Here is a 16457-nt window from a genome sequence, read left to right on the forward strand (position 1 = left end):
CTTGTCCTTGCATTGTTAATAAACAGACATGCAAAATCACAAACTGAGAGATCCAGGAAGCACAAAGAAACGATGATGCAAAATAGTCTGCTGCTTAGATAAAACCTTTGTCAACTGTTAATGTATATATTGGTTTGCATGCCAGAAGACATCTGATCACCACTCCTAAAAAGAAATCAACTTTTTTCCTTTAAAAAAGATATTTCACCAAGTCATTGTTGACAGGCAATTTTTTTTTTTCAGCAATTGAGCAATGGTCCACAGTATGAGAAGCAGCAAAAGCGTTTTATTTGCTGTATAATTAGTGTCATTAGAAGTGTCATTGGTAAAAAAACAACACACAAGTCCACACAGAAAGAAAAGCTTAATAAAAACCAAAGAGCACTGGAGGGGTGGTGGTGGTGAAGACTCAGCAGGGAAAAGGTTTTTTTAAGTCTTCCAAAGTTCTGGACAGCAACAACTTCTTTTGGCCACTAGGGAGGGTAACAAATCTTCCTACTACTTTGCATCAGTGTCCTCCTCCACCCTTGTTGGATTGCTAGCTTCAAATCACTTAAATGTGTTGCAGAGTGCGAGAAGGGAACTAAACACAAGATCATGATCTGTTCGCATTAGGTAACGGCTTCCATGCAACTGTTCTGCACATGCAAAGGCATAAAACTTACTCAGCAAACACCATCTTCTCAAAAATCACTTCAAGTCATAACAATGCTTCACTTTAATTCCTGTATTTTCAAAAAGGTGGTAGAAGTACTGCATTTCTTTAAACAATAACATGCTTCTCCTCCTTCAAACAGAAAATACTTTTAATCTTTGAAACAGAATGATTTTTTTCCTCTGACATTGAAATGACCAGACATTCTTAACTCGTGAAAGTAACACGTTTCTGAAGCAAGAAGTTGCCACAATGATTATTTGTAAACATTATACCCACGACAGTAAGTACATCAAAACCCCACACTTCCACCTTAAAATAAACCACAAAGCTTTGACATGAAATACATAAAAAGTTTATTATCTATGTACCCCATTTTTTATCTGGAGGAGAAAATCTGAGGCAACAGTTTGGTGCAGTACAGAGAAGCAAAGCAATATACAGTAGCTGCACACAGCTTGATTGGTTTCAGATCACAACTAAATACTCTTACTATGACTGTTAGTACAGAAATGTTCTGTAATTAGAAAAAATGAGAAGTATTACTCTCATGCTGTACAGTCTCATGTTTCTTGGTTAGAAAAGAACAGCTGATTGAGTTTGAATCTTTCACACCTGAATCTTTCACACCAACTTGATCGGCTGTTGCCTCTGGAATGTTCAGCACAAAGGTTAAGCTCCAGACATAATTTAAGTGCTTTTCATGTGCAAACTGTTACTGGCTAAAGCTTTCAAAGTACATTTAATTACAGATATGAACACCCTGTAAAGATATGAGGATATGATAGCAGACCCAGAGGCCAATACAGATTCTTTAAGAGAAATGCTATGTTCCACTGCAGTAGTTCTAGTCCCTGATCAGGTCCTTCCAAAGAGAGGGCTTATTTCAATTGTAGGAGATAGACCACTCTTTGACAGAAGCATCATGGGATGTTGTTACCAGAGTATGTTCATCCAACCACGCCAAGCCGCTTACATGATGTAGTCTGTGAGCATCTGTACAGCAGTGTGACATAACAGAAAAGAATGAGGTAAGGCTAGGCTAACAAAATAACTTTAGAACATATTCCAAATGTGATTTTCAGCTGCATTAAATACTAGTAGTGTATTTTAAAAGTGACTACAAAATAACATAACAGAAGAGTTCTGGCTATTGTAACTAGACGGAGATTAACATAAAGGCTAAACTAGTTTGGGAACAAGGGAACTGCTACGGATGTCTATCTGGACTGCTGGAAGGCCTTTGACATGCTCCCCCACAACATCCTTCTCTCTAAATTGGAGAGCTATGGATTTGATGGGTGGACTGTTTGGTGGGTAAGGAATTGGTTGGATGGTCACATCCAGAGGACAGTGGTCAACAGCTCAATGTCCAGATAGAGATTGGTGACAAATGGTGTCCCTCAGGGGTCCGTACTGGGACCAGTACTGTTTAACATCTTCATCAATGACATAGACAGTGGGATTGAGTGCACCCTCAGCAAGTTTGCAGATGACCCCAAGCGGAGTGGTGCAGCTGACACGCCTGAGGGACAGGATGCCATCCATAGGGACCTGGACAAGCTCGAGAAGTGGGCCCATGGGAACCTCATGAGGTTCAACAAGGACAAGTGCAAGGCCCTGCACCTGGGTTGGGGCAACCCTCAGTATCAATAGAGGCTGGGGGATGGAGAACAGCCCTGCCAAGAAGGACTTGGGGGTACTGGTGGATGAAAAGCTGGACATGAGCCAACAACATGCGCTCACAGACCAGGCAGCCAACCATATCCTGGGCTGCATCAAAAGAAATGTGGCCAGCAGGCTGAGGGAGGGGATTCTGTCCCTCTACTCTGCTGAGACCCCACCTGTAGTGCTGCATCCAGCTCTGGAGCCCTCAGCACAGGAAAGACATGGACCTGTTGGAGAAGGTCTAGAGGAGGGCCATGAAAGTGATCCGAGGGACGGAACACCTCTCCTATGAGGAAAGGCTGAGAGAGTTGGGCTTGTTCAGCCTGGAGAAGAGAAGGCTCCAGGAAGACCTTATTGTGGCCTTTCAGTACTTAATGGGGGCTCTAGGAAATAGGAAAGATGGGGACAGTTTTTAGCAGGGCCTGTTGCGATAGGATAAGGGGTAATGGCTTTAAACTAAAACAGGGTAGATTTCAACTAGATGTAAGAAAGAAATTCTTTATAACAAGGGTGGTGAAATATGGGAACGGGTTGCCCAGAGAGGTGGTAGATGCCCCATCCCTGGCAACATTCAAGGCCAGGTTGGACGGGGCTCTGAGCAACCTGATCCAGTTGAAGATGTCTCTGCTTATCGCAGGGGGCTTGGACTAGATGAGCTTTAAAGGTCCCTTCCAACCCGAACTGTTCTATGATTCTGCAATTCTAACATTGAAAGCCTGCTTACCATTAGTTCTAGAAAACAGGTCCTGTAGTGGTTTTCAAGAACTACTAGCAACTTTCCAAACTAAGATTCTGAAGGAAACATACCTGGTATCTTGACTCTGGTCTCTGGATCACTTACAGTCCAAACATATACCATCATATCCATGCCTCCAGAAGCAAAATGTTCATTGTCTGGCGACCAGGCAATACAAACAATTTTTGCATGGTGTCCATAGAAGACGTTATGTTCCTATTTGAAAGTTAGAGATACAGTGTTATTTTAAGCTACTTCAGGAAGTCACTGGCTTTTAATGTGTAGCATCACAGTAAGCTACTGCAAGACTCCAGACAGTGTACACCTCAGGTGCAAATGGTGGCTTCATTTTATGTTATTTATTTTATTTATAAAATACAAACCTTTTGTAAAAACCGCTAAGAATTTTTCTACGAAATCTGGGTCTGTAAGTGCATATGCAACAAGTCAGTTCTTGCTTAGAGGCTTTTAAAATAACCCAACAGATGTTTCTAAAAGCAAAATTCTTTTATTTTTTACTTAGAAGATAAAATGTTTTTGTGAAATGCCATCCTGCATTTTTTACTTCAGTGTGGTTTTGGTCAAAGCTTAATGACTTTACAGGCCGATACACATATTGACTGTTCAGATGAAAAGTGGAAACTGCCCAATTTTTTCGTTCTTGGTTAAAAGATACTCCATTAACGGATAAAGCAAGATTCCCAGCTCTTAATGTATCCCTTTCATTGCTTAGTTCTTACCATGGAACTGTGTGCCACAGCCAGCAGAATTTTCTCGCCAAGCCTGCTTTATTTACTGCCTGCATTCTTGTCCATTTTACAAAAAAGCACACAAATTCTAACAGGCATGCATGTATTTTGTTGACTTTTTTTCCTTCAGAAAAACCCACCACCACACCAGTGATTCAGCTGACCCGATTAAGGAACGTACTTTGTAATCTTTTGTATTTAAGTACGGCTAGCCTGTGGAATCCAAACCCTCCCCCATTTAACTATGTGTTTGTTATTAGATGGGTTTGAGTGTTTTCCCAGTAGCCAACCTATGCTATACATTTCCTCACCTATTCTTATAACCTGGAGGCTCCAAATAGACTGCTGTGAAAAGCAACGCTAACTCAAAATACCAGGTAAGCAGTCACAGAAACACCAAACACGCATCAATGATTTAACAATTAAGTTTCACCAGCTACACTATTATTTTACCACAACAGATTTAGACATGAGATGCCATTCAATTTGTTTTTAAACAAACAAAACTCCTGATACAACACTTCTTACCGCATAGCCATCAGTGACACTGAAGACAGTGACAACTTTGTTTGCATCACAGACTGCAAGAAAGGCACCATCGTGAGAATACGCCAGGTCAGTTACAGGACCTTTAGCTTCCAAAGACTTATCATCATTTTTCAAAGAGGTTCCTTGGATTGAGTACAAACGGACATTCCCATCCTGCAAAACAGTAGTGAGGAAGGGGGGAAGGTAAAAAAGTCACTTTCTGTTATAAAGAGGAAGGCTTACGGAGTTTCTGGAACTTTTTGCATAATTTTCTACCTGGTAGGGCTTAAATTAAGAGATAGTTTAAAGAACCTGTTATTTATGCTGGCTACAATCCACCAAGTCTAGAATACAGATCTGCTTTCTAGAATTTGCCTACTTTAAGCATAAACTGGGTAAAAAAAAAAATTGAAAATTTGAAAACAGCAAATATAAGATAAAACCATGAAACAGACATCAGGTCACAATGGTGGGAGAACCTGGGGAATGAAAGCGAAGGAATACGAATTACACATAGTTTACTTGTTACAATACTGCTGCTGCTACAAACTGCCACCTACTACTTCTCAACACAACACACCTACTCTTATTAAATGCCTCTGTCACTAGTTCCAGTGGTCAAAGTAGTACAGTTTTAGGAAGTGGAACCTTACCGCTCCTCCCACTGCTGCTGTACCTCCTCCAGGATGAATGGCTACAGCTTCTGGCTCATAGCCAAGGTCATCAATTGCAAAACATTTTTTCTTATCTTTCATCAAAACAATCTGTAAATAGAAAACCAGAAAGTAAGACCCTTCTTCAAAGTGCCTAATACAAAGTGATGACTAAGCCACATTGCTTACTCATAAACACAAATCCACTCTGATTGCTCAGGAGTTTATTATATTCTGATCTTGAGGGAACAGTTTCATTCTTTAAAAAAAAAAAAAAGAAAGAAATGCCTACATGCAGTGACTAATTAATCTGCTGTATTGGAGTATTTATGTGCCTCGAATCAGGCAGTGCAGCACATGCTCTACTACCTTCAGCTTCGCCTCATTTGGTTTGAGCATGAAACAAACATGGACAAAACAGTATTTTTAGCAATGCATACTTCCTTCATGGTTCACTGTTAAAGGAAGGGAAGCAGGACCAAATCAGCAGCAATACTGTGATGTTAAATTTTAAGGGCTGTTTCCTATCCAGTTCTATACTATGGACAACTGGAATTATAACTCGCACAGAAAACAGGTTTGGGCAACGCTACTGAAAGTCCCAGGCATAAAACCAGCATTCATACATAAGTCATAAATAATTAGAAGTTAAGAGTGCTTTGATACAAGATAGCCCTGGTGCAATCTCTCTGGTTTTGCGTGATCTAAATACTATTGGCAAGCAAGCTAGAGCTACCTATGCTGTACAACAGCATTAGTTAATTGGTTAGTTGAATTAGCTGGGGGAAAAAAAAAAAAAGCAGGAGCAAGACAACCTTTCCCCAAAATGAGTCGCTGAACAGATCAGGCAAGAACATGATTCAGACTGGTGTAGCCTTCCAGCACAAAGCTGTATTGATAACAGTCAGATGTATCCACACGAGGGACCATGTGAAATTTAAATCTATACACAAGACTGCCAAATTGGTACAGGATGCAAAAAGACAAGCCTATCAAGTATCCTGCTTAATTATGTTCTCCATAGCTCTTATTAGGAAATTCTGTAGATGTGCAAGATTATCCCACACTAAATAGGTTTGTCAGAAACCATCATGCTACCATACATGGCATTATTAACAGAGCAATGAAGTTGATAATCCACAAGTTAATACTTACTTGTCCAATGCATAGAACTACAGTATAACCACCAGGGCCCACAGCTAAACATTTTGGTTGAACATCCATTTTCACAGCATCCTGGCCACTGGAGGAAGGCATGCCACGGTGGAGAAGCAGGAAGGACAAAACAGAAAAAAATTATTCCATGCCTGCCGTTAATTAAAATTGCCTATTCAAATGACCCACTAATGATGAAGAACATGCATAATTTTTTTTTTTAAATCATCTGTGAAGTTGCCTTCCGTTTACTGTTAAAGCATTAGTAGCTTGATCAGGTAATACACCTTTGAAGGGAAAGTCAATGTTATTACACTAGATTCTAATTTTTTAAACTAACTAGGTGATCTTAGTAGGATTCTTCAAAGTTTTTTGCTTCAATATTGGTCTCCATTAAGAAAGAGCTGTGTCCCACGCCTCCTAACCACATTTATTAGCAATATTCCTGGGTATTTATGAATTGTAAAATGGACACGTTTCCCGCAGTACTCCAACTAAGCCACCCAATAAAAGGCAGATCTCTATCTAACCTGTGGAAGGGATGAGACAAAAAAGTCTGAAGTGCATTTGGTGCGGGGGGGGGGGGGGGGGAAAAAAAGCAAGGTTGATAAAGCAATCATTTCTACAGTTTCCATGGTAACTTAAAACCTGAATAAATTGCAGCATAAAAATTCTTTACCATATAAATCAACAGAACTCTTGATGTAAAATAATTAGGGCTGCAATGCTACAATAAAAGGCAACATTGTAACTAACCTGTAGTCCCTCTTGCTCAGGTTGGTATAGCGCACAGTGTCATCCATACTGCAGGTGACCAGCTGATCCATTTCATCCACTGCCATTCTAGAAACCTGGTTTGTATGGCCTTTCCCAGAAAAGCCATCATTCTCTCCAGTTTCAGAATCCCAATAATGTGCATAACAGAATTAAGGAACATTGGAAGATACTGGTGCAGCTAGATAGAGCATCACAAAAAGTTAAATAATTGACAGAATAGCTAAGGTCAGAAAGGACCTCTTGAGATTGTTTAGTCCAACCTTCTGCTCAAATCAGTGTCAGCTACAACAGGCCGCCCATTCAGTTGGGTTTTAAGTATCTCTAGGGATACAGACACTACAAGCTCCCTTGGCAACCTGTACGAGGGTTCAACCAACCTCACAGCCTTGAAATATTTATTAAACGAACCCCTGATGTTCTGTAATGAGCTAAATGACCTACCACAATCAGTAGCAAGTACTGGAACAATTACCATTAGGTCTGAGAACAGGAAATACTTTTTTAAGAATTATAGTCAGAAGTCCTGCAGCATTGGCTTTCCCTGATGTTCTATGTTAACATCAGTTTGAACTATTAACACTATCCTACAGGTTTGTAAAGAAACAAGTCCTATATTTATAACACTTTTTGCCACTGTGACACCATTTTAATGCATCACAGCAAGCAGGATGAAGGACTGCAGTTTTGTTTATAAGCTTCAGAACACTGAAGTAAAGCCAACAGCCTTCTAGCTGAACACATCCCAACCTCACCCTTTAACATGCCCTTCGAGAACCAGGCTGCATTCCCAGTGTTTTGCTCCAGAAACCAACAGGACTGAAATAGAGTCTCAAAAGAAGTACAAGTTCTCTTCAGTAGCGAGAAAGCCTGATGACATTTAGGATACCAAATAAAGAACACAATCAATATGTCACAGAACTTAAAAAAACCCGCACCTTAATACAAGTGGGAAAAACACAACTGTAAAGAGAAATGCGTGTTAACGGGTCAGAGATCGATCAACAAGAGTTTATCTTTCTTGTCCTGAAGATCCAAGAAACAGGATACATGACTTCCAGCACATGCTAAGATCTACCTATCGCACGCAGCAGCAAGAGACAGCAATACATATTTTCTTTGTATGACAGAATACATGGAAAGTAACAAGAGGGTAATTTATACATTTTACTTGCTCCTTCATACTAACAGTCTATCTACCACAAAGAAGTGACAACTGGAAATTAAGAACTGGCTTATATTTAGCAGGCAAGTTTAATGGCAACCAGTGAAATAGGCAAGTTAGGGGGAAGCAAAATAAACTTCTCCAGACATAAAATATTCACTTGTGTCCAATAAACATAACTTTTTGTCTTTGGCAAAGCTTTTGTCCCCCTCCCAATGAGCTCTCTCAGACTTTAAGGCTAGAAAAATATCACTGTCATTCAAAGGATATTAATATGACCATCATTACTTCCAGAGTAAATATAGGACTTTCCACCATTTTTATGCACTGTAAGACACTGAATTGATTTACTATGACCCTGTGAATAGGACACAAATAATAATTATTGATTGGCAATTTTTCATCGTAATGCATACATAAATCAAACCTATCTGAGAAGAATTATAGGTTATTCAGAAAGGAACATCATTTTATTCACAAGCATTAAAAATCACATAGAAAACAAGCTATTAGTTAATGGTGCAGTCTTTTAATTGTTGCAGCATTGCTATTTCCAAGTACTACTCCTTGAAGAGAAGGAATAGACACCGTGAATATCCTTATTGGCCTGATGGGCCAAAATACTTTCATGGCCTTTTCATCGACAAAGTTTGCTTTTCAGGCACTTTATGATTCAGGGAAGAGGACTAGATATGGTCATGTACCCACACCAACTGCCAGAATTATAGCAGCAATAGCAAGAATCTGGGACGTCTGTTTCTAGTTCATGTAAAAATGTACGTTCCCATGAGAGTGCTGTGTCAGCGAACTCTTTAATTCCTAAAATTAAAGCTCAATTGCACAGTAACCCTAGTCACCTTGTTCACAATACACTAGCTCTGTTAGAATGAGACATCGCTGGCAGTTTTCTATCTATGCTGTATTTCTTTCTCATCTCAAGAATGCTTAAAAGCTGCTATGAAAGATAAGTTGATAACCTTAACCTCTCATGTGACTCGCAAGAGTCAGTCACACATAGCTTGTCTAGCAACGCTAATTTAACAAAACCATTTTTCAAGTTATTATTCCATCCAGACAACTTTAACCGCTGAGTCATTTATTGTAGAAACTAGTGCAACAACAGAAGCTTAACCTACCTTTATGACACGTAAAGGCTTATTTGGATTGTTCTTGTCCAAATAATTGATATAGCCAGACAGGGAGATAGTCAGTAAGTGGTCTTTCTGCCACAAACAACCCAGCTGCTGATCCAACACGTTTGATCCCATGTTAAAAGTATTGATAATAGAATTAGCACCAACATCCCAGATTTTAGCAGTTTTATCTCCAGAAGCAGAAAGCAACTGACTACTGTCAGGGCTCCAACTAATCTGTAAAAACAAATGTCACCACAAGATAGTAAATGCATTTATTACTGCAAGACTTCACAGTCCATGAACTTTGTAATTAAATACTACGGACCATTTGTACTAATGAAGCGATACTTACAGCATAAATACCTCCATCATGAGCTTTGCCTCCACCAAGAGCACACACTTTCTCTCCAGTCTTCCCATCATAGACAAAAATCTTAAGAGAACACACAGACATAACTTAAAGGGAAAAGCAGTAACAGAAAAAAAGACCAAAGAACTGAAACACCATTGCTTGCACTGCACAGATCCTTCTTTTGTTACATGGCATGCTTGCAGCTTTATCAAACACTAGACTTTTGAAGAAGAGGCACAAGTATTCCTGCATTTAATATTTAAGACTAAACAAATGTGATGACAATTGTAAATAATCACAGTAAGCCACTCTGTACATTGGATCCTGACATTTGAAATTCTGGAAGATGTTATATTTTTGTCTCCTGCTGTGATGGCAACTGCTTAGCATTGCAGCCATGGGAATCTGTGTTCTTAGAAGGAGGAGCTACCTATGGTAACAGTGTCATTGCCAAACCTGCCCTCATTAGTAGGGCATCCACATGGAGCTGGGTTGCTATCTATGAGTTCAGTAATTCAGCCAGACTTCTCAGGATCATAACAAGGACATACATATTCCAAAAGTCTAGTATGTTCCTGCCAAAATAACCTGTACAAGAATTAATATTTTAGGGAGATGGAACAGGGAAAAAAAGCTGAGTGAGAATAGTGTGTTTGACATCAGTTGTTACAGCTTTATAGGAGGATTTTAAGCCAGTCATTTCTTGGTACGAAAAGGGAAGCAACATGGATTTTACAATACTAATCCTATTCCCAAAATACACAAGAAAAATCTCACATTAACTCAGCGACTCATGTCACTACAAAAAGAGTTCCTTGGTTTTTACCTGGCCATCTGCGCTAGCTGTAGCAAATCTGTTCCCATCAGGAGAAAACCTCACACAGTTCACAAACCGTGTATGGTCCTGTACGAAAAAAGTTTAATAATCAGCACACAAAATAAGAACAGACCTTTTTACATAGAAGATAGTCCAGTAACAATGAAGTTCTCTTACATGTGAGCCCTATCAGCTGCGTAGGAGATGCCTGCTGTAGAGAATTCCTATGGAAAAGTCTAGCCTCTACCTAAAGAGGATAATGGAGATCAAGAACAGTCCAGGGAAGAAACTGTGACATCAGTACTGATGTAGTTCAAACAACTTAGGACACCACCAGGTGAACAAATACCCAGTTTCAGGGATAGGTAGGAAAAAACCCTCTGCTGCAGCCTAGATGCAAACATGGGATTCTTCCCTTCTGGTCACTGAATTCTGCAACACTCTCCAGATTTTGACTTTTGCTTCATTGTGCAAGTAATTCTTACACACAGAAGAGTACTTTATCCTTCTTCTTGTAAAAAACACAGGCATGAAGTATAAACTATTATTTTACTGGAATTCCATTTCTGGTAGATTACATTAGTGGTAGCTCTGCGAAGTAACCAGGCAAGAATGATGTATGCTCCCCAAATAGACTATTTACAAATAGGATACTATTCAAACCATGCTAACTAGAAAACACGCGTTAAATAGGGAAGCACCACAATGAGGCCAAAGCTCCCAGGCAAAGAGATTTGGGAGACTATTTTTAGTATTATGAAAGGCAGGTTCTAACCTACTTTCTTTAACTATGTATTTTTTTTCCTGATCATACATCAAGCTCTAATCTAAACCATATAACAGCCTGTACCAGAATCCCATACATCAACTCAAATATCACTTTAAAGGGAAGACTGCATCATATACCAGTCTAAGCAGCACTAGTAAGCAATTCAGATTTCAGAGTTCCAAAAGAACCAGCTTAGCAAAATGCAAGTATCAACTTAAGTTCAGAAATATATTAGGCAACTACATCATTTCATTGGATTGCAGAGCTCAAAACAATTCCTTTTCTAGAACTGGAATGGAATCCTTACTAAAGTCAGTGTATGAGGACTACTCAAGGCACATACTTCAGAAAACAAAAGGCCTACTACTGTGTTTTTGAAAATAAAATAAGAACTAAACATTTTGAATTTACTACTGCAATAACATCCAGTATCCCTGCAATAGTTTTTTTTTTGAAGCAAGAGACACATCTTCTGTCATCAGAAACAGCTGCAGAAACTTTCGGCTTTTTATTTTCTTTGGCCTCAAGTAACAATGAATGTCTTGAATGTGGTAGTTCCAGGCCTTGCTTCATTTACATAAGAGATTTTAACTAGCAGAGTAAGAAACAAATAGTGAAAAGGAATATAGAAAGAGAAAACTGACCACAGAAGTTACACACTCATTCCTCGTTGCAGAAATCAGTTAAGTTTTCAAACATCCACACTCACCCTTTCTAAACTGCCCTGGGATTTCATATTTGAGGACTCTTAAGCAGACTGGAAAATTCCATTCACACCACCACATTTCTTGAATCAAGCACCTTGGAGAGTATTAAGAAATTCTACACAGGTCTGCACTGGAAAGCAGAGCTCAGAAAGCACCAATAGAGCCAATGAATCGTCCTATTTCTTAAGGTATGGAAGAGGATGAAGAGCCATAAAAAATTTTTGGAAAAAGTGCTTCAGGTTTTCTTCTTAACCAATCATTTATTTCAGCTTTCTTGGCTTGAGAAAAGCCTTCAGTTATAGTCATACATGGGTTTAAGAAAGCCACTTGACACCAACTATGCCTCAAAAGGGGGAGCCAAGAACTTTTGTTGTAACAGCTAGTTGTGACGAGAACTGCAAGCTTGTTGGAAAGCTTTTACTCAACTTGCTGCACAGTTTAACAGAGCCACATCTAAATTTAAACTCACACTTATTGTAAACTTGAACTTGAATGGCGGTCCCTCGAAGAAAGCAGCACAGTTGTCATCACTGCCAGTTGCCAGACGATATGGTCTTGTTTGTTTAAAGTCCACGCTATTGATCACTTTGTTGTGCCCAGTAATCTCACCAACAGAAGAACCGCTATCCCACAGGAACACTGCTCCAAATCTAGTTAGAAAAGCACACAGTAACTACAATTCATAAAAGTTACATGTAGATTAATTCCTTGAGCATCTGCAAACAGCAGATTTGAGTGCACTCAAAGAAAAGAAATTAGGTCATCTCGTTAATCTCACGCAAGCGCATCATAGTTCCCTGAAGGCTATTTGAGATCTTGCTGGAGAGAGAATCTAATCTTCAATAGGAGATATTTGCTGAAGGGGACAGACAAGTAAGTTTTATGTATAAAGCTTCTAAAATTCAGAGATCCAAAATATATTCTTCATTAAGTCTGTTGGTTTATAGAAGAAAGCAGTAAGTTATTCCATCTGCCTAGTGACTACACAGAAAGCTAGAACAATGACATCTGATAATTTATCTCATTATTTAGCCTAGATTGGGTACCATCACTTTTACAACTATTATTACTTAAAGGTTTAAGGAAGAAGAGTTGTAACAGCATTTTTGTCAGTTCTTAACTTAAATCACCATAAAAAAAGTCAGCATAATCAATACAGTGGCATTAAATTGCCAGAGCATCGCTGCTGAAGAGGGATTCTATAGAATCACTTCAGCAAAATTCTAGATTGAAAGTAACAGAAAACTGGCAGACTTTTTGAAGTAGGAGAGCAAATTTACATAGTATCTACCCAGGGACAGGTCGAGGTGGAAGGAGGGATGGAGGACAAAGAATCTCACTCAAGTATCAGGACACAGTACATGATGACAATTACAAAATGGCTCAGGGGGTCAGGGAACAGGACCACATGGTGTTTTTCAGACCTTTAGGCATACGACTACCTGGTCTGGACTCTGTTTTAAAGATCAGTCAGTCCTTAAACGTTAAAGAAAGGACACAAACCTTACTGTAATGGGTGCCTCATTTAGTCAGACAAGGACAACTGGTTGTGGTTTTCTTTTAGTTACCACATAAGGCCTAAAAATACAGGCATGTTGCTGAGGGAAAAAAATCAAGATATACTTCTTTATTTTTTTTTACTCTTATTCAGTCATGTCCGCTCAATTTGGGAGGGGTGAAAGAAAAGGGAAAAGAATTGTCTTGCGGTTCTCCCTTCCTACTCTAACAGAATTAGACAAAAAAATGCACCGAAAGGCATACTGAACAGCTATAACTGAATGTAATAACCACCTCTAAAAAACAAACAAGACCCACACAATTTTAAACTGAGCAATTCTAACAGAACTGTATCTTCCAAGTAGTTTTACAGCTGTCAAATCCTGCATAAAGAATTCTGCTGCAAAACAGCACAACTTGAAGTTTAAACAGGGAACAAGCCATGATTTTTCTTCCCTTGGAAAATTAAAAGCTTTCTGCAAAGAACAAGTTTTGTTAGAATACAGAGGTTTACAGTATATGTATGTATATATATACACACACATGCGCACACACAAAAGAATTACTCACTTTTCCCTTCCTTCGCCAACCACAGCAATTCTCTTGCTGTCTTCAGTCCAGGCAAGGTCCTTTATTTTCCCTGCAAACGGCTGATACTCATACTTCAGTAGGTGTTCCTTCTGTGTAGTATCCCAGATTCTCAGCTTTCCAGAGACATCTGCCATAATAAAATAGAATATAACTATTGTTGTTCCAGCATGACTCTGTCACATGATGCAGGAATCTGCCAGGATACAGATTTTCAGCTACAGTGAACACTTGTACTAGGGACCTAATATCTTACCCTATTACAGTTACTACAAATCACTTGATTTAGGAATGCTGAAGACTACATCCATTTCACTGAATTATGTTTTTAACCAGATATTAAGGTTTAAGACATGCAGCAATAAATACAACACACAGAGATAACTTTTGCAGACACGTGAAAAAATTGCACAAGAGGGTAGGAACTCTGTTATCAGCCAGTATGCATAAGTATCTGCATTTACACAAAAAAGCCCCAAACCAGCTCCATCTCCCCAGCATCTACAAGACAGTTTACCCACACTTCATTGGGAAGTAAGCCACCCTATGTCTACAGTAAAAGAGCAATACAGTGGACAGTGGCTGATGCACCAAAATTCATACCTCAGCTTTTTTGTACCTTCAAAATAAACCTGTTTTGCATAAAAATATCAGGTATATGTAAACATACAAAGAGATTTCTGCCCATAGAACTATTCACGCACACTCATAGGCATACTTTTTCTATACAGAAGCATGTACACACTTACAGCATTGTGCGTGGATACCTGCACTATCTGGATTACTACAAAGGAATCCAACATAGTATTAAAAAATTGTAATGTCACAAGCAGCAGACATAGCACAGGTCATAACAATTTAAGACTTAATACCATGAAAGCTTCCTTGGTCACAGTTTCCTCTCAGTATTACACAGCCCTAGAGCTTTCTCTACTCAGAGCAATTACTGTGGTACAGCATTGTAACCAGAGAAATTGTTCTACACAGACAGTTTTACACATCTCTAATGAAAACCACACAGCAAATTCTGTGCATATTGGACCCTTCATAAAAGCCACTGGTTTAGAATAAACCATGTTCTAAAATATATACCTTTCACCTCATGAGAATGTTTTTAAGTTCTGTTCACTGTTTATTGGTGCATCTTTACAGTTCAACTTAAACATACAGCAATGCTGTATCTTTGGGATTTGATCATGGACTCATCTTTTCCACTTCTGCTAAAAGGGCAGATGCAGAATCCTCCATTTTACATAGAGACTTTGTTATTGAAGCAGTTTTAAATGTGGACTTCAAAACCTAATTGCTTGCTCCATCTATTAATAGATAGGACATATATAGCTTTAACTTCATGGTATCTCCCATTACTACATCTGTTATGACTGCAGTAAGAGAAATTACCATAAAAGTCACAAAGCCTATTGCCAAAGGTCTGTCTCATCAAGCACATGAAGTATTAATGCAGGTTGCATGGCTAATGCAAATTTATAGATAGAGAAATCAATCTTACACGTTATACTTAGAAACAGCTTGATACTATCTTCAAACCCCATGCTCAGCAGTATCACAAAACTATTTATAAATGACATACAGAAGACACTTTTTAATGGGAAATATTGCAGCTTAAACTCATTTACTTGGGAACGACAGAACTTCTGAAAAGAGTCAACCAAATACTCCCTGCCAGCAGCTTTTAGCTGATTGCTAATGAAAAACTTCTTCACAGATCAGTCTAAGTATTTATTACTGATCTTTTACAGAGGACTGAAAATCTACAAGGCTACAAGAACAAAATAGCTGGTTATTCTGAATATTAAGCACAGCACAAACCTAGAGCACCACGTCTATAGAATAAAGAATGCAAACTGGATTTTAAGAAGGTATTCAATCTGACATATGGTCCACACACAAGACTGAGCCAAGAAAATCCTGGCTCTGGTTCCTTTCAGACAGGGAGGGGAAGAAAAAAAAGCTGTGCTATCATGCTATCAGTGTTCTTAAAGCTTCCCCAGTACTCAAAAGATACATATTCTAATACAGCTTTCTGATACTCAGGAAGCCAAGAAAGAAAGAACATTTCATATTTTTAAAAGTATTGTTCCCTTAAAATTGCTGAGAAATTCTGAGCTCATATTCAGAATGTTTTATTTACAGATATATTACTTAGAATGTATTTCTGTACTTGGGCACATTGCTTGCTTCTGAAGTGTTTCTAACTGACAATGGCAAGCAAATTTAAAAAAAATCCACGTATTAACCACAATTATTTTTAAGAAATGGAAGTTACGGTATTTATCAATATTCTTCAACTGTACACCAGTCCTCCTGAAAAACAATCAATTATTTGAAGCAAGCTTCTATTAAAAAGGGTTTGTTTAGTTCTTTGTAAGTCATCAAAAACTGTAGCCATTACTGCTAGCAATCCAGGCAATTCATGCTGTAGAAATTCACGTTACCCATTCTCAGATGATTGATTCACATATATTACATGGAAACTGAGAACCAGTC

General features: G+C 38.7%; 1 protein-coding gene across 1 annotated transcript in view; it reads right to left on the bottom strand.

The window, feature by feature from the left end:
• Positions 1 to 417: 417 nt before the first annotated feature.
• The window catches only part of WDR1 (WD repeat domain 1), a gene marked incomplete at its 5' end in the record, with an annotated part of 20776 nt that continues 4736 nt past the window's right edge, over positions 418 to 16457 (bottom strand). The window contains 12 exons of the mRNA XM_009641372.2: positions 418 to 1651; positions 3131 to 3275; positions 4337 to 4510; positions 4990 to 5100; positions 6145 to 6232; positions 6901 to 7057; positions 8354 to 8441; positions 9220 to 9453; positions 9572 to 9652; positions 10398 to 10475; positions 12334 to 12514; positions 13932 to 14079. Coding sequence (XP_009639667.1) covers positions 1542 to 1651; positions 3131 to 3275; positions 4337 to 4510; positions 4990 to 5100; positions 6145 to 6232; positions 6901 to 7057; positions 8354 to 8441; positions 9220 to 9453; positions 9572 to 9652; positions 10398 to 10475; positions 12334 to 12514; positions 13932 to 14079 — 1595 coding nt within the window. The remainder of the gene's footprint in view (positions 1652 to 3130; positions 3276 to 4336; positions 4511 to 4989; positions 5101 to 6144; positions 6233 to 6900; positions 7058 to 8353; positions 8442 to 9219; positions 9454 to 9571; positions 9653 to 10397; positions 10476 to 12333; positions 12515 to 13931; positions 14080 to 16457) is intronic.

The sequence above is a fragment of the Egretta garzetta genome, unplaced genomic scaffold (genome assembly GCF_000687185.1).
Source record: "Egretta garzetta isolate BGI_Z169 unplaced genomic scaffold, ASM68718v1 scaffold1576, whole genome shotgun sequence".
In the NCBI taxonomy this organism is placed as follows: domain Eukaryota; kingdom Metazoa; phylum Chordata; class Aves; order Pelecaniformes; family Ardeidae; genus Egretta; species Egretta garzetta.